Raw genomic sequence first — 21,223 nt, 5'->3', positions numbered from 1 at the left:
GATAAGTATCTGATCGTGAGGAGAGTCTGACCACTGGGACCCCCCTCGATCTCACGAATGGTGCCCTGCTCTCCTCATGAATGGAGGCGTGTTGATCACTGCTCGAAGCGATGGCTGAAACGTCACCTCCATGCATCTCTATGGGAGAGACGGAGATTCGTTTGTAAATTTCCAGCTCTCCCATAGGGATGCATGGAAGGGGGCGTGTTGGCCACAGCTTTGTACCGTGGTCGACACAGTGCATTCATGCAGAGAGCCGGGGTTCCGGGCAGGAGATCGTGGGGGGTCTCAGCATTCAGACACTAAGCCCCTTTCCTGTGGATACGTTTTTAGATAGTGGACTACCTCTTTAAGCGATCCCAGGTTGATAATAACAGAACAGAATAATAATGCTCTCTGGGCCATATCATGGTTAAAGGGGTACTCTGGTTTTGAAAACTTATCCTTTATCCACAGGATAGGAGATAAGTATCTGATCGCAGGACCCCTCCCCCCCGCCATCTCCTGTACAGCGCCCCAGTTTTCCTCATGCATGGTGTGACGGTCGAAAAGCCCCCTCCATGCATCTCTATGGAAGAGCCGAAGATACACGAGTGCTGTACTCATGTGCTGACTTTCCTCCAACAGTTTATATTCAGACAGTGTTTCTCAACAAGTGTGCATCCAACTGTTGCAAGGCTACACCATCCAAAGGCTGTCAATGCATGCTGGGAGTTGTAGGTTCGCAACAGCTGGAGGCAGAAAAGAAGAATTGGACAGTCGAATTTCAACAACGGTTCCTTATTCTTTTCAAGAGAGAGAGGCCACTACCAGAGGAGTCTGGCAGCAGCCTATTTATCTCTCCCTATTTAAAACATGTGCATGGTCAGCTTAACCAAGCTTGTGCATCTATAAGTAGAACAAAAAGAATATTCATTTGGCCAACAGCTATTGAATGTGTATATAAATGATGGATACTTAGTAAGCTGCAGTTATATGGTTGTGTGAGCATTTAATGATACTGTACTTCAATCCCTTTCAGGAAGTGTTAAACGCCCTGAGAGACCGCATGGAGCAAGAAAAGAGTCTGAAACAGGTCGCTGAAGAGCGGATAGAGGCACTGGAAAGAGTGAAGCAGAATACTGTGACAGTACAGACTGAGCTGGAAAATGTAACCAACTTACAGAAGCAACTGGAAAAAGAAGTTTCTGAGCTCAGGGACAACTTTAAAAAGTGTCTCTCCGAGAAAGAAGCAACTTTGGAAAACTTAGAACGCCAGGCCCTTTTGAAACTCGAACAGGATCGTGAAATGGAGTTCATTAAACAGACTTTGATAGAATGTCAAGAAGAAAAAGAGAGAGCTCTCGCTGCACTGTCAACTCAAGAAGATAACCTAGAAGAGATAGAGAGGCAGATTACAGAACTCCGAGAGAACATTCAGGAGTGCAATGGAGAGAAGGAGACTGCTTTAACCTCAGCAGCTGAACTTCAGTTGACCATACAAGAACGAGAACGCGAAATAAAGACTTATAGAGAGAACATTGCGCAGCTTCAACACGATAAAGAGTCAGTGGTCGCTGAGTTACAGCAACAGATCCAAAGTTTCGAGGAGACCGAGAAGCAAATGACAATCTTAGCTAGGCGTCTTAAAGAGTGTGAGGTACAGAAAGAGCTTGCACTGAACGCAGAACACCACAGTCATCTGGTTATAGAAGAGAAGGAGCAAGAAATTGATATGTTGAATAAAAAGTTGAATGTCCTTCGAGAAGAGAAGGAGTCCTACTTTGAGCAGTTGTCTAATATGACTACTGAGGCTGAGCAGATACGGTCAGCTCTAAGGGATCAACTCAGACAGTGTCAAGAAGACCGAGAAACCAAGGTCAATGCATTGTTGCAAAATATAGCAGAGCTGAAAGAAGAGTTAGAGACGTTGACAGATAGTCTAAAGGACCAGCAGGCCGAGAGGGAGAGCGCACTTGAAGAAGTAACCCATCAAACCATCATGCTAAGAGAGAGAGACTCTCTGGTTGAATCTTTACGATGTAGAATTGTGGAGATTGAGATAAAGAAAGACCAGCTGGCTGCGAATTACAGAGAGTGTGAGGAAAATGTAGCAACATTAAAAGAGACTATTCAAACGCATATAGAAGAAGAGGAGAAGTTATCTAGCTTGTTGCAGTCTCAGACTGAAGGGATTAAAGAAAGAGAACGTGAAATAAAAATGTTAAAGGAGACCATGTTAAATGTTCAGAAAGAAAAAGATAGGATCTGTAATGATTTAGAGTTTCGCACCAAAACTTTGAAAGGAAGAGATGACGCTTTTGTGGAACTAGAACAAACTCTGAGAGCGAGCCAGCAAGAAAATGAGTTTCATAGACTGACCGTAGAACAGCAGAAGAGAGAGATTATGAATTTGGAAGAAAAGTTGCAAAGGTGTCAGCATGACAAATCTTTGGTAGTAGTCAGAATGGAACAAATAGCGTCTCAGAAGGAATCAATGGAGAAGCAAGCACAAATGGAGGAAGGACTTCTGAGAGAAAAAGTGATTGAGTATTCTCAGGCCTTACAGGAAAAAGAACTAGAGATTGATGTTTTGGAGAAGAAGTATGAGAGAGAGCGGGCAACTCTAACTACAAGACTAGAGACACTTTCATTGTCCTTAAAAGACAATAAGAAAGAATTAGAAGAAATGAGGAGACTTCAGAAAGACCAGCTGGCTGCGAATTACAGAGAGTGTGAGGAAAATGTAGCAACATTTAAAGAGACTATTCAAATGCATATAGAAGAAGAGGAGAAGTTATCTAGCTTGTTGCAGTCTCAGACTGAAGGGATTAAAGAAAGAGAACGTGAAATAAAAATGTTAAAGGAGACCATGTTAAATGTTCAGAAAGAAAAAGATAGGATCTGTAATGATTTAGAGTTTCGCACCAAAACTTTGAAAGGAAGAGATGACGCTTTTGTGGAACTAGAACAAACTCTGAGAGCAAGCCAGCAAGAAAATGAGTTTCATAGACTGACTGAAGAACAGCAGAAGAGAGAGATTATGAATTTGGAAGAAAAGTTGCAAAGGTGTCAGCATGACAAATCTGCGGTAGTAGTCAGAATGGAACAAATAGCGTCTCAGAAGGAATCAATGGAGAAGCAAGCACAAATGGAGGAAGGACTTCTGAGAGAAAAAGTGATTGAGTATTCCCAGGCCTTACAGGAAAAAGAACTAGAGATTGATGTTTTGGAGAAGAAGTATGAGAGAGAGCGGGAAACTCTAACTACAAGACTAGAGACACTTTCATTGTCCTTAAAAGACAATAAGAAAGAATTAGAAGAAATGAGGAGACTTCAGAAAGAGAATCAAGATCTTGAGAGGAAACTTTCTGAGGTCTTGAATGAGAGACAATTGGTTGAGGAACAAAGGGAAATTGACAACAAGTCTTTTAGAGAAAAGTTACAAGATCTTTCCCAGACTTTGTTAGAGAAAGAGGCTGAAGCTGAGAGAGAGAGAATGCAGTTAAACAGGATTAACACCGACTTGGATATTAGAGTCAAAGATTTGTTGCATGTCCTAAAAGAAAAAGACATTGGAGAACAAGATAATATGGACAAAATACAAACACTAAAGATAGAACTGGAACAAGTCCAACATTTTCTGATAGAGACACAAAGCAAGGCAGAATACGCCAAAATCAAAAGTGATACAGAGATACTGACTCTAAAACAGCACATTTCAGAACTGTCTCAAGCACTTGCTGACCGAGAGGTCCAGGATGAGGAGAGAGAAGGGCACTTGAAATCTTTGAAAGTTAGAATGGACAAAATGAGTCAAGATTTGGTGGATAAAGCTATTGAAAATGCAGAAGGAGAAGAGGAAAGAAAGGAACTAAAAAGATGGGTGGCGAAACTTTCTCAGGCTGTCATAGGAGAAATGTCTCTGGATCAAGAAGACGATAAAGCTTTAACTGATAGACTAACATTACTTAGTAAAGCTTTGAAAGATAGGGAACAACAATTTGAAGAAGCACTGATAGAGAAAAGCAGTTTGAAAGAAAGAATAGCGAAACTTTCTCAAAGTCTTATAGAAAAAGAACGTAAATTAGAGGATTCAGAACAAAAGATAAAATCCATGAGGGAGAAAATAAAAGAACTAGAGGAAGTGCTCATAAAAAATGAAGATGGAATAAGGAATGAGGAGCTAAGGAATGAAGAAGAGAAGTCTTCGATGAGACAGACTGTATCTCAGCTATCCCGTGATCTTTCTGAGAAGAAGATAGAGATAGGAGAGAAGGAAGTTGAAATTAAATTTCTGAAAGATAAGATTGGAGAATTTAGGCAAATCGTGATGGAAAAGGAGCAAGTAATACAAAAGAAGGAAAGATTCATTGAGCTAGAGAAAAAGTCTCAGAGCAAGAGAATATCAGAACTTTCTCAAGCTTTAACAGAAAAGGAAAGGGAGGTAGATAATAAAGAGTTAAAAACTATATATCTCGGAGACAAGATGGCAGAACTTAGACAGGATTTAATACGTCAAGAACATGAGCTGAAAGAGGAGATAGCAAGGAGTGAACGGGAAAATAAAGTTCTAAGTCAAAAAGTTACAGTACTTTCCCAAAGTTTAGTAGAGAGAGGCCAAGATGCAAATTTTGCAGGTACAGAGATTAAATTGTTGAAAAGTAAAATAAAAGAACTTGAAGATCAGTTGGTAGAGAAAGAAAAAGAAATGGACAAAAGAGAAAGACAGACTCTAGAAGATAAGGAATCTGAAATACAGAGATGTATAGAACTTACCCAATCTATAATAGAAAAGAGCAGAGACATTGATGGTAAGGAGATGCAGATGAAGCTTTTTAAAGAGAAAATAGAAGAACTGAGGAAACATCTGCATGAAAAGGAACAAGAATATAAAGATAAAGAACAGCAACATGAGGAAGAGAGGAAAAATCTGAGGAAAAACGTGACAGATCTTTCTTTATCACTAACACAAAAAGAAAGGGAAGTAGAGGAGGTTAATTGTATGAAAGAAACAATAAAAGAACTTACGCATATGCTTGAAGATAAGGAGCAAGACCGAATATCTGAGAAAAGAAAAGGTGATGAAGAGAGGACTCTACAGCAAAGGTTGAGGGATGTTTTGAAGGCGCAAGTCGAGAAAGAGCAGGAATCTGAGATTGCAAAACTTGAGGTGACAAACCTTAAAAAGAAGATAGAGGAGCTAAGGGAAGTCATATTAAAGAAGGACGATAACATTCAGGAGGAAACTAGGGTGAGTGAAGAAGAGAAGACATCTTTGAAGCAAATAGTAAAAGAACTGTCTGAAGTGTTAATAGAGAAGAAGCAAGAGGCTGCCGAGACAACGTTAGAAAGTAAACACTTAAGAGACAGGCTAGAACAAGCTAGGCAAACCTTGGTAAATATGGAGAAAGAGATCGAGGAGGAAAGAATGCAAAACAATGAAGAGAAGAAAGTTATGACAGAAAGAATAAGGGCCCTGTCCCAGTCTTTGGTTGAGAAGGAGAATGAAACAGATAGGCGCAAGATGGAGATGAACTCTTATAGTGACAAGATAGAAGAACTTAGTCTAGTCCTGAAAACAAAAGAAGCAGTTCACAAGGCAAATGTTGAAGAACAGAAAACAATTGTGAGCCAGAGAGTAGAAGACCTTTCACAAAAGTTAAAGGTGAAAGAAAGAGAAGCTGATGTTCTAAAAACAGAGCTGGCATCTCTGAGAAATAAAGTCTGGGAACTTAGGAACGCACTGACTTATAAGGAACAAGTGATTGGAGAGAAGGAAATACAGAATGAATCGGAAAAAGAAACATTACGGGAAAAAGTGGCAGATCTTACTCGAGCTTTAGGAGTTAAAGAAAGGGAAGTAGAAGTGGTGTTGGGAAATATGGAATCCTTACAAGAAAAGATAGAACAAGTTGGACAGGCTCTGGAGGAGAAAGAAAAGAAGGAAATATATGAGAAAAGATCACATGTGGAAGAAAAGATGGCCATGCAAAATAAAATAGTCGACCTTTCAAAAGCTCTGTCAGAGAAGGAGGAAAAGGCAGAAGGGATGGCAGGGGAGACGACACGTCTAAGGGAACAGATAAAACAGCTGAGACTGGATTTGGTAGATAAGGAACAAGTAAACAAGGTACATGAAGAAGAGAAAATTTTCCTAAACAACAAAATTCTAGAACTTGTTCAGACTACAGAAGAGAAGGAGAAAGAAATAGACAAGATGGCTATTGAGAAGAATGTTTTGAATATGAAGATCGGAGAACTTAGACAAGCCATGATGGGTGAAGACCAAGGCGTAATGAAGAAAACCAGAGACAATGAAGAAGACATAACATTTTTTAGACATGGTCTGGAGACAAAATACAAGGTTTTAGTGGAAACTAAGCGTAATGCTTCACATTTACATGTGCAAGAAGATGAAGCTAAATGTATAGCTGACAAGACAGATGCAGAAGAAAGGAGAGATCTGGAAGATAATTTACCAAAATTTACACACGTCAAATCAGAGATGAAAGAGCAAAAGTCCATAGAAGACCTAAATATGACCGGAATTAGAGCGATGCCAGAAGAGCAATATGAGGAACCTATGTTTCTGGAGGTCAACTATTTAAAGGAAGAGACAAAAATGCAGGAGATGTTAATAGAAATGAAAGCACTTCTTCAAGAGAGAGATGAAGCTAAGAAGAGGGAAGTCGATCTTAAACAGAAGTTGAAGAAAGCAGAAATTGCACTGAGGCGAATGGAGGCTGAAGAGATTACCATAAAGCAGAAATTTCCTGAATCTGAAAAGAGACTTAAAAAAGTAAGATGGGGTAGACAACAGAGATGACCTGTCATGTAGTTATTTATTCTTTCCAAGATGCCTCTCCAAGATGTCAGTTGTAAACCTCATAATCCGTGGAGGGGATCAGGAGAGATCCTTCAATGAGAACATAAAAGATCCATCATGGATTCTGCAAAAATTAGAGCCAAATCCAAAGTGAGCACAGGCCCCAAGGTAGTAAGCACAAAGTATTTAGATATATTGCTTCAGAATAGGGTACACATGTTGTCCGACCCCTTTAAGCTAATGTACTATCTGTGACAATTTTCCTTACTAGTGTCAGTAATAATAATGTGTGTAGGTCCAGCTGTTTTCTTCTGTCAGTTCTATTCTGTGCAGAAGTTATCTAGTAGAAGAGCAAAGAAGTGCTCAGCGTTGGGCCATAAAATCACTGTATGGATTATGGACGAATAGCATTAACTTTTAACTTAAAATTCTTGGTTGCTGTCAACACTATCTTCTGTGACATTGTTGATACAGGCTGAAGTTTTCCAGAAAGAGAGTATCCCCAGCACTGAATGTGTTACTGAGAAGTCCAGTGGCCCTATCATCGTGGAGAAAACCCCCACCACATGATAACATCATGTTCACTATAGATTGTGGTAATGAAAGGGATAAATGGGGCCCATGAAAGCATTTTCTGGGACCTATTATGTATAGCCCACTGACCAGTACCAGAAAAAGCAATTCACTTTGTAGTATACTTACTTTTTAAAACTGTACCGATGGCCCAATCTCCTGGCATTCACGCCATGTCAACAGAATTTCCATCTTCTACTGACATCCTGTTCGTGACTTGTAGAAATCCAATCCTACCCGTTCAGTGTACAGAGCGTCATTACTGATGTCATGTGCCTGGGTGGCGGATCAGCACGGATAAACACTGAGCATGCATGGTGCAAACACCCTCAGTTTGCTCCACACATGCCTAATCACTTGTTGCCATGGGAGAAATAGAATTGGAAGGATCAAGGTGGTGTAAAGAGGTGGAGGGGATTCCAATGCAATGCAAGCTGGTAGAATGTGTCTTGCATCTTAGGAAACTGCCATGGAATGGAAGTTTGTGCCGGCAGATCAGGATTATTAGAGAAGTCAAAATATTATGATCATTTTCCGTAATGTTTAGAATGAAATTATTTAAAATAAAAAACATGGTCAGAAACATCAGAAAACCTATAATTCCTTTAAAGTTATGTTGGATTTTCCTACTTCTACTCTGCAGCCCTTCACCAGTAGGGTGTGTATCAACTCTTAAGCAGAATACAGGTTCGTGCAAGTAGATTCCTGTGGTCAACTGGTTTAGTGGAGCAAATATGGTGGACAGCCACTGATATCCTCTGCTAAGACAGCTTCTTCTTATAAAGCTACTGTAGTGAGTCGATAGGGCTTAAAGTGGTACTCTGCCCCCAGACATCTTAACTCCTGCACTCTGTGTTCATTTAGAGCATCGGGTGCAGCGCCGGAGGCTCGTGACATCACGGCCATGCCCCCTCAATGCAGGTCTATGCATCTTATCCCCTATCCAGGGGGATATCTAGGGGCAAAGTACCCTTTTAAATTTTCAAACAAGTTTTGGAGTGGCACGTACACATATTTAATGCAAAACAAAAAACGTTAATCGCAGATGTGGTTTTCATGTGTAAACCATCTCAGAGAGCCAGGATGAGAATTGGCCCCACTAAGCCTAAAGGGGTTATCCAGGAATAGGAAAACAGAGCTACTTTCTATTAAAAACTGCTCCCTGTCTGTCTCCAGGTTGGGTGTGGTTCTGCAGCTCAGTTCCATTGAAGTAAATGGAGCAAAGTTGTAAAACCACACCCAACCTGGGGACAGACGTGGAGCTGTTTTTTAAAGAAATTAGCAGTGTTTTTCTATTCCTGGATAACCCCTTTAAACCACATCCAAAACCATAGCATCCAAAGTGAAAATCCACAGCTGAAACCCAGGGGTTTGCCTTGGATTTCTATTATGGATCCACAATGGTAAAATTTATACAGCGTGTAAAACGTTTCTCTATATGCTTTGACCAGATCAAGTTTAACGTCAATGAGTGTAGTAGACGTAATCTGGATTTAACATGCATTTATTGTTCTCCTAAACAGGATCCCTCAACTGCAGAAATCACAGGCACAAAGAACGGTGACTCTCTGCAGAGGAGGCTGAAGGTCCTACAGGAAGCTGTCGCAAGGTTGGAAAATGACAAATCTTTATTGGAAAACCAAACCCTACGTCTGAGTGAGACATTACAAGAAGTAAGAGGCCACTGCGTGCAGAAGTTGTGGATGACGAACTAGGCCAAAGATTTCTTACATTCATTTTTGTGTTCTTACACAGGTGGAAAGTGAGCGAAGGAACCTGCGTAGAGAACTCCGGAAGCTCAATGTCTCCGCATTGGAGCAATCAATAGACAGAACACAAGAGGTCGGTATTTTGTAGGGTAACAAGTCAGATAGTCTTAAAGGAAAACTGTCACATGTTCAGTCCCGCACTAACCACAGGTACTGACGAATAGTGCGGGGGACGCTGATTCATGTGATCCCTACCTTGCCCTGATCCGTCCGGCCGTTCGCCCGCATTCTTAGTTTTTCTATATATGCAAATGGGAGGAAGTGGTACCTGCGCAGTAATGACCAGTTAGGAGCGGCGCGGAGAGGGAGAGCCTGAGGGAGGGGGGATGAATATTCATAAGTGGGAGGCGCTGATATCACAGTGGCACTAAGCTCCTGAAAACCTGCCCGTGCCAGTTACAGCCACATTTGCGTAAATAGAAAAACTAAGATTGCGGGCGAATGTCCGGACAGATCTGGGCAAGGTAGGGATCATATGAATCAGCGTCCCCCGCACTATCCGTCAGTACCTGTGGTTGGTGCGGGAGTGAACATGTGACAGTTTTTCTTTAAGATAAGTCCGATTACTACATAAGATTAAAGGGGTACTCTGGTGAAAAACATTTCACATCTAACATAAGATGCTAGATGTGGGGATCCCGCTGCTGGGGACCCCTGCAATCTCCGGGCCGGCAGCAGCGGTGTCCGGAACACAGGAGCATGGAGCGTGTTCGTGACGTCATGCCACGTCCCCTCCATTCATGTCTATGGGAGGGAGCATGCCGTAATGCCTCCTCTCATAGACCTGAATGGAGGAGGCGTGGCAGCTGTAGTCGCCAGTCATCTGGCATGGAGCGGAGATTGCGCCGTGCACGGATGACCGGGGTGCCGCGCCGGTGATCTCGGGGGTCCCCAGTGGCGTGATCCCCACGATCTAACATCTTATCCCCTATCCTTTTGATAGGGGATAAGATGTTTTGCGCTGGAGTACTCTGCCCCTAGACATCTTATCCAAAGGATAGGAGATAAGAAGTCTGATCGCGGTGGTCCCGCTGCTGGGATCTCCCCTGCAGCACCACCTGTCATCTGGTGCAAAGAGCGATGCAGGGACCTGAAGATCGTGACTTCACGATCCTTTCCTTTGGATAGGGGAAAAGATGTCTAGGGGAGGAGTACCCCTTTAATGGCTTTCTATGATGGTGTTATTACACCTATTATCATTGGCATATAGAACAATGTTGTATTCTAGCTCCCTTAGTCTCAACATGTTGCTGTATCCAAAGGAGTAGTTAAAAGCAAACTGTAGTGCAATATAACTTATCCCCTATCCGAAGGATAGGGGTTTAGTTTTAGATCACGGGGGTCCCTGCAGCAGTATGCTGGAAGGGGGCATGCCGTCCCCTCATGACGCGGCGGCCGACACGCCCCCTCCATGTATCCCGTGCCTGCCTCGGCTTCCTGCAGGGGACAACACAGCACTTCCTGCAGACTGCCGTGGCCCCGTATAGGAGATTGCGGGGGTCCCCAGCTTTCGGACCCCCCGCAATATATATCTTATCTCCTATCATTCGGATGAGGGAAAAGTTATAATGCACTACAGTTCTCCTTTAAGTAGACTGCAATTTCTCTTTTTCTCTCTCACTACCTCTAGGATACCGTTGACTCTTCTACATCTCAGCTAAGTGTAACAGAGCTACAACAACAGGTACGTGACACTATTGGCCTACTAGATCTTATGATGTATAGTGTTCTATGCACATACAATATGAAATTATATAGTCAATTGTATAGTGTACAAGAGTATGCTCATTGTTTCTATAGTGTTTTACAACATCAGATTGTTAAGGCTGATTTCCAAAGAAACAGGAATTAATGATAGTGTGTGGTGCAGGTACCGCAATGGGGTCTGACCATACCCTATGAATAGGTTATTCATACACTGCCCAAAAAACTAAAGGGAACACTTAGAACACATCCTAGATCTGAATGAATGAACTAATCGTATGAAATACTTTCGTCTTTACATAGTTTAATGTGCTGACAACAAAATCACACAAAAATTATCAATGGAAATCAAATTTATCAACCCATGGAGTTCTGGATATGGAGTCACACTCAAAACCAAAGTGGAAAACCACACTACAGGCTGATCCAACTTTGAGGTAATGTCTTTGAAACAAGTCAAAATGAGGCTCAGTAGTGTGTGTGGCCTCCATGTGCCTGTATGACCTCCCTACAATGCCTGGGCATGCTCCTGATGAGGGGGCGCCAACTCCTGGACAGTCTGTGGTGCAACGTGGCGTTGGTGGATGGAGCGAGACATGGTGTCCCAGATGTGCTCAATCGGATTCAGGTCTGGGGAACAGGCGGGCCAGTCCATTTCATCAATGCCTTCCTCTTGCAGGAACTGCTGACACACTCCAGCCACATGAGGTCTAGCATTGTCTTGCATTAGGAGGAACCCAGGGCCAACTGCACCAGCATATGGTCTCACAAGGGTCTGAGGATCTCATCTCGGTACCTAATGGCAGTCAGGCTACCTCTGGCAAGAACATGGAGGGCTGTGCGGCCCCCCCAAAGAAATGCACCCCACACCATTACTGACCCACCGCCAAACCGGTCATGCTGGAGGATATTGCAGGCAGCAGAATGTTCTCCACAGCGTCTCCAGACTCTGTCACATCTGTCACACGTGCTCAGTGTTAACCTGCTTTCATCAGTGAAGAGCACAGGGCACCAGTGGCAAATTTGCCAATCTTGGTGTTCTCTGGCAAATGCCAAATGTCCTGCATGGTGTTGGGCTGTAAGCACAACCCCCACCTGTGGACGTCAGGCCCTCATACCACCCTCATGGAGTCTGTTTCTAACCGATTGAGTGGACACATGCACATTCTTGGCCTGCTGGAGGTCATTTTGCAGGGCTCTGGCAGTGCTCCTTCTTGCACAAAGGCAGAGGTAGCGGTCCTGCTGCTGGGTTGTTGCCCTCCTTCGGCTTCCTCCACATCTCCTGATGTACTGGCCTGTCTCCTGGTAGCGCCTCCATGCTCTGGACACTACGCTGACGGACACAGCAAACTTTCTTGCCACAGCTCGCATTGATGTGCCATCCTGGATGAGCTGCACTACCTGAGCCACTTGTGTGGGTTGTAGACTCATCTCATGCTACCACTAGAGTGAAAGCACCGCCAGCATTCAAAAGTGACCAAAACATCAGCCAGGAAGCATAGGAACTGAAAAGTGGTCTGTGGCCACCACCTGCAGAACCACTCCTTTATTGGGGGGTGTCTTGCTAATTGTCTATAATTTCAACTTGTTGTCTGTTCCATTTGCCCAACAGCATGTGAAATTGATTGTCAATCAGTGTTCTTCCTGAGTGGACAGTGTGATCTCACAGAAGTGTCATTGACTTGGAGTTACATTGTGTTGTTTAAGGGTCCCCTTTATTTTTTTGAGTAGTGTATATTAAGAAATTATATAGTAGAAGAGGGTTGGAGTATCTATAAAAAAAGGTGAGATACAAGGCAGCATGGAGTATGTAGAATATTAGGATACAGGCGTTGTGGGAGAATTAACAGATTCAGTGATCTCCTGTCTCCTCCCACAGATCTACTTTTTAAAGTCACAGCTGGAGACAGAACGTGGACACCGCTCCCGTTACATACAGAAATGTTCCCGCACCTCGGATGACCTTATTAACCTTAGATACAATCTGACTCGCTCACTGGCTGCAGTGACCTCTGACACCACGCCTCAGGTACTAGAGAGGGAGACCATCCGCCTAGATGACACCTTAAACCGCAGTCTTGGCCTTACGACAACCTAAATGTCAAACATACAGGTCTCGCTTTCTTGGAGGAAAAGGTTGGGTCATTGACACAGTGAGGAAACGGCAAATCCGTCCTGTGAAATGGGTTCACCCCCGCTACCTGAAGTCCAGTGCACGAGCAGTGCGGCGGTCTGAACGGAAGTGCCGCGCCTGATCGGTGGCCATTTTGCATGACCGGTTTGCAATCATTATGTCTGTATTTGTGTGTTGGCTGTTCCAGAATTCACTTATAGGGTGTGATTGCGACAGGTTATTGGTTGTTGTTGCACAGAAGAGATTGCGCGTTTTGAGTTGAAGCGCATAGGATGAGTTGGAGCGGTATTTGTGTTAATAGATGTGGAAAAAGGTCCAAAGGTGATTACGAGAATTCACAAGACTATAACTCCAGACTGTCGTTGACTACACTTGAATTACGTTGACCATACTTGAACTGTGCTTAAAGGGGTACTCCACTGCCCCAGCGTTGGGAACATTTTGTTTAGAACACTACGGGGGTCTTGATGTCATGGCCACGCTCCCTCAATGCAAGTCTATGGGAGGGGGCGTGGCGACTGCCACGCCCCCTCCCATAGACTTGCATTGAGGAGGGCGTGGCCATGACATCACAGCGCCCGCATTCGGAACAAAATGTTCCAAACGATGGGGCAGTGGAGTACCCCTTTAAAGTTTTTAGTCCCGCACACACTAAGGTATTATCAAGGGATCTGATTCTACCCCTGGGTGCGGACTGTGGGGGTCTTGACATCGTGGCCACGCCCCCTCAATACAAGTCTATGGGAGGGAGCATGGTGGCTTCCCCCTCCCATAGACTTGCATTGAGGGGGCGTGGTTTGACGTCACGAGGGGTCGAGGCCGTGATGTCACGACCCCAGCAGCTCGCACCCAACGTTCGGAACAAAATTTCCCAAACGCTGGGGCAGTGGAGTACCCCTTTAATGATTAGGGTCAATATGTGCCCCAGCATTCAGAATATTTTGTTTAGAACACTGGGCGCGGGCTGCGGGGGTCTTGACGTCATGGCCACGCCCCCTCAATGCAAGTCTATTGGAGGGGGCGTGGCGACTGTCACGCCCCCTCCCATAGACATGCATTGAGGGGGCGTGGTCGTGATGTTACAGCGCCCGCATTCGGAACTAAATGTTCCAAACGCAGGGGCAGTGGAGTACCCCTTTAAAGGGGTACTCCACTGGAAAACATTTAATTTTTTAATCAACTGGTGCCAGAAAGTTACAAAGATTTGTAAATGACTTCTATTTAAAAATCTTAATCCTTCCAGTACTTATCAGCTGCTGCAGTTTTGTAAATTACTTCTATTTAAAAAAAATCTTAATCCTTCCAGTACTTATCAGCTGCTATGTGCTCCACAGAAAGTTCTTTTCTTTTTGAGTTTCCTTTCTGTCTGACCACAGTGCTCTCTGCTGACACCTCTGTCCATTTTAGGGACTGTCCATAGTAGAAGCAAATCCCCATAGCAAACCTATCCTGCTCCGGACAGTTCCTAAAATGGACAGAGGTGTCAGCAGAGAGCACTGTGATCAGACAGAAAAGAAACTCAAAAAGAAGAGAACTTCCTGTGGAACATACAGCAGTTGATAATACTGGAAGGGTTAAGATTTTTAAATAGAAGTAATTTACAAATCTGTGTAAACTTTCTGGCACCAGTTGATTTAGAATTTTTTTTTTTTCCAGGGGAGTACCCCTTTAATGATTAGGGTCAATATGTGGTAACATTATATTATTTTGCCAGTCTGATTGTAGTGTCAGTTCTTTATGGGTCTCACAGGTTCAGAACTGCTAGTGGAGCACCCCGAACTTTTGATCTTGGATGCACCTATGTATATGTTATCTTATATTAAAGGGGTACTCCGGTGAAAAACTTTTTTTTTTTTAATCAACTGGTGCCAGAAAGTTAAACAGATTTTTAAATTACTTCTATTAAAAAATCCTAATCCTTCCTGTACTTATTAGCTGCTGAATACTACAGTGGAAATTCTCTTCCATTTGAAACACAGAACTGTCTGCTGACATCATGACCACAGTGCTCTCTGCTGACATCTCTGTCCATTTTAGGAACTGCCCAGAGTAAAAGGAAATCCCCATAGCAAACATATGCTGTTCTGGACAGTTCCTAAAATGGACAGAGATGTCAGCAGAGAGCACTGTGCTCATGATGTCAGCAGAGAGCACTGTGGTCGTGATGTCAGCAGAGAGCTCTGTGTTTCAAAAAGAAAAGAATTTCCGCTGTAGTATTCAGCAGCTAATAAGTACAGGAAGGATTAAGATTTTTTAATATAAGTAATTTACAAATCTGTTTAACTTTCTGGCACCAGTTGAATTAAAAAAAAAAAAAAAAAAAAAAAAGTTTTTCACCGGAGTGCCCCTTTAATTCCTTGTAAGCTCAGTTTGTTGCATAAGTCCACTGTTGGTATGACGGGAAGATTGTCTAGACAAATATTTTTGTCAATTTTTGTGGTCCGATGGAGCCCACACCAGATGGATACACTGCAGGGGTAGAGGTGCAACTTTTGCCCTAGGATTTATATTCTAAGCAATATTTATAACAGGGCAATATTTTTTATATTAGTCATTTTGTTTGTTAAAAATTTTTTTTTTTAAGAAGAAATGAACCTACATTGTATATTAGAGAAATGCTTATACAGTGCTCCCTCAAGTTACAATATTAATTGGTTCCAGGATGACCATTGTATGTTGAAACCATTGTATGTTGAGACCAGAACTCTATGGAAACCTGGTAATTGGTTCTAAAGGCACCAAAATGTCATCCAAAAATAGGAAAAAGTGAGGATTAAAGAAAAATAAGTAGATAACTAATATAGATAAAGCAAATCCTTATATATAAAAGTAATAAAGATCTGCTGGGAGCTGTAATCACTGTCTATTTCAGTGTTTCCAAACTAGGGTGCCTCCAGCTGTTGCAAAACTACAACTCCCAGCATGCCCGGACAGCCTTCGGCTGTCCGGGCATGCTGGGAGTTGTAGTTTTGCAACAGCTGGAGGCACCCTAGTTGGGAAACACTGGTCTATGTAGAGGACGGGAGCTTCTTCAGGGTCCTGTACAGTACACAATGTCCTAAAAAAGGAACATGGAGCCAACCTCATCTGGTGTCCAAAGGAGCAGCTAACTCTGGTACAGGTAAAGAGTACAGAACATGTAATACCTCCCTGTACTGTAGGGGGCGCTATCAGACACTAGTCAGTCAGTGCATACGCTTCAGTAATACAGGTAAAGTGTACAGAACATGTAATACCCCCCTGTACTGTAGGAGGCGCTACCAGACACCAGTCAGTGCATACGCTTCAGTAATACAGGTAAAGTGTACAGAACATGTAATACCTCCCTGTACTGTAGGTGGCGCTACCAGACACCAGTCAGTGCATACGCTTCAGTAATACAGGTAAAGTGTACAGAACATGTAATACCTCCCTGTACTGTAGGGGGCGCTACCAGACACCAGTCAGTGCATACGCTTCAGTAATACAGGTGTTTTACCAGTGAATGTCCATTCTGATTGGTCAGATCGTCCAGCCATTGACAGGTTATGCAGATCTAAACTGTCCGTACATTGTATGTTGAGTCTGGTTTCAACTTACAATGGTCCAGAAAAGATCATTGTATGTTGAAACTCTAGTATGTTGAGGCCATTGTAAGTTGAGGGAGCACTGTATATAGAAATTCTCTAATATACTTTCCTACTTGGAATTATTGCATTCACGAGTGAAGCAGTGAAGCCGTATGGTACATTAAAGGGGTACTCCGCTGGAAAACATTTTCTTTTAAATCAACTTCTGCCAGAAAGTTAAACAGATTTATAAATTACTTCTATTTGAAAATCTTAAAGGGGTACTCCCCGGGAAAACATTAATATTTTTTTTTAATCAAATGGTGCCAGAAAGTTAAACAGATTTGTAAATTACTTCCATTAAAAAAATCTTAATCCTTCCTGTACTTATCAGCTGTTGTGTGCTTCACAGGAAGTTCTTTTTTTTTTTAAATACGTTTTATTGAATCAGGAAGTTCTTTTCTTTTTGAATTTCCTTTCTGTCTGACCACAGTGCTCTCTGCTGACACCTCTGTCCATTTTAGGAACTGTCCGGAGCAGGATAGGTTTGCTATGGGGATTTGCTCCTACTCTGGACAGTTCCTGACATGGACAGAGGTGTCAGCAGAGAGCACTGTGGTCAGACAGAAAGGAAATTCAAAAATAAAATAACTTCCTGTGGAGCATACAACAGCTGATAAGTACAGGAAGGATTAAGATTTTTAAGTAGTTTACAAATCTGTTTAACTTTCTGGCACCAGTTGATAATTTTTTTTTTTTTCTGGAGGAGTACCCCTTTAATCCTTCCAGTACTTATCGGATGCAGTATGCTCCACAGGAAGTTCTTTTCTTTTTGAATTTCCTTTCTGCCTGACCACAGTGCTTTCCCATAGCTAACCTATCTATAGTTCATGACATGAAGTAGCAAGATTTTGGCGCTCAAGGGTAGTGGAAATAGAGGCCAGATCAAATATGTGAGGTATTAATTTATTCCTCTAAAAATAAATATAATACTATAGTGGGACTATGTAAAGAAATATAGAATAAGATATAAAATCTTAAAGGGGTACTCCGCCCCTAGACATCTTATCCCCTATCCAAAGGATAGGGGATAAGATGTCAGATCGCCGCGGTCCCGCTGTTGGGGACCCCCGGGATCTCCGCTGTGGCACCCCGCTATCATTACTGCACAGAGTGAGTTCGCTCTGTGCGTAATGACGGGCGATACGGGGGACGGAGCAGCGTGACGTTATGGCGCCGCCCCTCATGACATCACGGTCCGCCCCCTTTCAATACAAGTCTATGGGAGGGGGTGTGACGACCGCCACGCCCCCTCCCATAGACTTGCATTGAAAGGGGCGGGTGGTGACATCACGAGGGGCGGAGCCGTGACGTAACGATGCTCCGGCCCCTGTACCGCCCATCATTACGTGCAGAGCGAACTTGCTCTGTGCTGTAATGATAGCGCGGTGCCGCAGCGGGGATCCCCGGGGTCCCCAGCAGCGGCACCGCGGCGATCTGACATCTTATCCCCTATCCTTTGGATAGGGGATAAGATGTCTAGGGGCGGAATACCCCTTTAAATGCTAATTTATTAATAAAAACTCTTCAAAGCTAGATAATGTAGTCACAGAGCCCTTGTGACCCACTTCCAGTATCTACAGATTAAATATACAATAATAAAACTTAAAGGGGTACTCTGGTGGAAAACTGTTTTTTTAAATGAACTGGTGCCAGAAAGATTTGTAAACAGATTTGTAAATGACTTCTATTAAAAAATCTTAATCCTTCCAGTACTTTTTAGCAGCTGTTTGCTACAGAGGAAAATCTTTATTTTTTTAATTTCTTTTTTGTCCTGTCCACAGTGCTCTCTGCTGACACCTGATGCCTGTATCAGAAACTGTCCAGAGCAGGAGAAAATCCCCATAGCAAACCTATGCTGCTCTGGACAGTTCCTGATATGGACAGAGGTGTCAGCAGAGAGAGCACTGTGGACAAGACAAAAAAGAAATTCAAAAAGCAAAGAATTTCCTCTGTAGCATACAGCTGCTAATAAGTACTAAAAGGATTAAGATTTTTTAATAGAAGTAATTTACAAATCTGTTTAACTTTCTGGCACAGTTCATAAAAAAAAAAAAAAAAAAGTTTTCCACTGGAGTACCCCTTTAATTAAAGGGGTATTCCAGGGAAAAACTTTTTTATATATATCAACTGGCTCCAGAAAGTTAAACAGATTTGTAAATTACTTTTATTAAAAAATCTTAATCCTTTCAGTACTTATGAGCTTCTGAAGTTAAGGTTGTTCTTTTCTGTCTAAATCCTCTCTGATGACACGTGTCTCGGGAAACGCCCAGTTTAGAAGCAAATCCCCATAGCAAACCTCTTCTAAACTGGGTGTTTCCCGAGACTCATGTCATAAGAGAGGATTTAGACAGAATAAAACAACCTTAAAGGAGTAGTCCAGTGGTGACTCAGTGGTTTACAACTTATCCCCTATCTTAAGGATAGGGGATAAGTTGCAGATCGCGGGGGGTCCGACCCCTGGGGCCCCCCGCGATCTCCTGTACGGAGCCCCGACAGCCCGCGGGAAGGGGGCGTGTCGACCTCCGCACGAAGCGGCGGCCGACACGCCCCCTCAATACAACTCTATGGCAGAGCCGAAGCGCTGCCTTCGGCAATCTCCGGCTCTGCCATTGAGATGTATTGAGGGGGCGTGTCGGCCGCCGCCTCGTGCGGGGGTCGACACCCGCTATCTCGGCGGAGAGCCGGGGCCCCGTACAGAGAGATCGCGGGGGGCCCCAGCGGTCGGACCCCCCGCGATCTCAAACTTATCCCCTATCCTTAGGATAGGGGATACATTTTTCACCACTGGACTACCCCTTTAACTTCAGAAGCTCATAAGTACTGAAAGGATTAAGATTTTTTAATAGAAGTAATTTACAAATCTGTTTAACTTTCTGAAGCCAGTTGATATATATAAAAAAATGTTTTTTCCTGGAATACCCCTTTAAGTACCAATATATAATATATATTATTTATTATATATTGGTATAATATTATATATTTTTTATTTATTATATATTGGTATTTTATCTGTAGATACTGGAGGTGAGTCACAGGGGCCCAGTGACTACATTATCTAACTTTGAAGAGTTTTTAATACATTTGCATCCAGAAAGTTAAACAGATTTGTAAATTACTTCTATTAAAAATCTTAATCCTTTCAGTACTTATGAGCTGCTGAAGTTGAGCTGTTTTTTTCTGTCTAAGTGCTCTCTGATGACACGTGACTCGGGAACCGCCCAGTTTAGAAGCAAATCCCCCTAGCAAACCTCTATGCTGACATCTCTGCTTGTCTCGGGAACTGCACACTGTTGCCAGACAGAAAACAACAACTCAACTTCAGCAGTTGACAATTATTGAAAGGATTAAGATTTTTTAATAGAAGTAATTTACAAATCTGTTTAACTTTCTGGAGCCAGTTGATATATAAAAAAAAAAGTTTTTTCATGGAATACCCCTTTAAGATTTTATATTTTATTCTATATTTCTTTACATAGTCCCACTATAGTATTATATTTATTTTTAGTGGAATAAATAAATAAATTTGTACCTCACATTTTATTTGACCTCGATTTCCACTACCCTTGAGCGCCAAAATCTTGCTACTTTTTGAAAAATACTTTGACACCCTAGGTGTGGGTGTTTGTTTGGCCTGCTCGGGTTATTTGTATAGAGAAAAAGTGAGCCCACCCCATACTACTACAGTTCCGATACAAGCCTGTCTACCTGACGAAGAGGCAGGGTAGCCTCGAAATGCGTTGTCGTTTGACTGTAATAAAGAAGAATCTTACTTTCAATTGCTGTCTAAGTGGATTGCGTTGCAAGTCCGTTATTTTCCTCCACTCCTCACCATTACTACAGTTCCTGACATGGACAGAGGTGGCAGCAGAGAGCACTGTGGTCAGACAGAAAGGAAATTCAAAAAGAAATGAACTTCCTGTGGAGCATACAGCAGCTGATAAGTCCTGGAAGGATTAAAGGGGTTATCCAGGAAAAAACTTTTTTTTATATATATCAACTGGCTCCAGAAAGTTAAACAGATTTGTAAATGACTTCTATTAAAAAATATTAATCCTTTCAGTACTTATGAGCTTCTGAAGTTTAGGTTGTTCTTTTCTGTCTAAATCCTCTCTGATGACACGTGTCTCGGGAACCGCCCAGTTTAGAAGAGGTTTGCTGTGGGAATTTGCTTCTAAACTGGGTGTTTCCCGAGACACGTGTCATCAGATATTACTTAGACAGAAAAGAACAACCTTAACTTCAGAAGCTCATAAGTACTGAAAGGATTAAGATTTTTTAATAGAAGTGATTTACAAATCTGTTTAACTTTCTGGAACCAGTTGATGTATAAAAAAAAAAGGTTTTCCTGGATAACCCCAGAAAGGAAATTAAAAAAGAAAAGAACTTCCTGTGGAGCATACAGCAGCTGATAAGTCCTGGAAGGATTAAAGGGGTTATCCAGGAAAAAAACTTTTTTTTATATATATATATCAACTGGTTCCAGAAAGTTAAACAGATTTGTAAATGACTTCTATTAAAAAATCTTAATCCTTTCAGTACTTATGAGCTTCTGAAGTTTAGGTTGTTCTTTTCTGTCTAAGTGCTCTCTGATGACACGATGTCTCGGGAACCGCCCAGTTTAGAA

At 42.5% G+C, this 21,223-nt stretch overlaps 1 protein-coding gene across 3 annotated transcripts in view; it reads left to right on the top strand.

Annotated features, from left to right (window-relative positions):
- LOC130281763 (centrosome-associated protein CEP250-like) overlaps positions 1–13,460 on the top strand; it is a 47,266-nt gene extending 33,806 nt beyond the window's left edge. For all 3 annotated transcript variants that reach the window (XM_056529360.1, XM_056529358.1, XM_056529359.1), the window contains 5 exons: positions 1,022–6,781; positions 8,905–9,054; positions 9,137–9,223; positions 10,781–10,834; positions 12,734–13,460. In XM_056529360.1, coding sequence (XP_056385335.1) covers positions 1,022–6,781; positions 8,905–9,054; positions 9,137–9,223; positions 10,781–10,834; positions 12,734–12,952 — 6,270 coding nt within the window. In that variant the 3' untranslated portion in view covers positions 12,953–13,460. The remainder of the gene's footprint in view (positions 1–1,021; positions 6,782–8,904; positions 9,055–9,136; positions 9,224–10,780; positions 10,835–12,733) is intronic.
- Positions 13,461–21,223: the final 7,763 nt, after the last annotated feature.

This window comes from Hyla sarda, chromosome 7, assembly GCF_029499605.1.
Source record: "Hyla sarda isolate aHylSar1 chromosome 7, aHylSar1.hap1, whole genome shotgun sequence".
NCBI classification, from domain to species: domain Eukaryota; kingdom Metazoa; phylum Chordata; class Amphibia; order Anura; family Hylidae; genus Hyla; species Hyla sarda.
The sequence above is the reverse complement of the archived record's forward strand: the minus strand, read 5'-3'. Positions and strand labels throughout refer to the sequence as shown.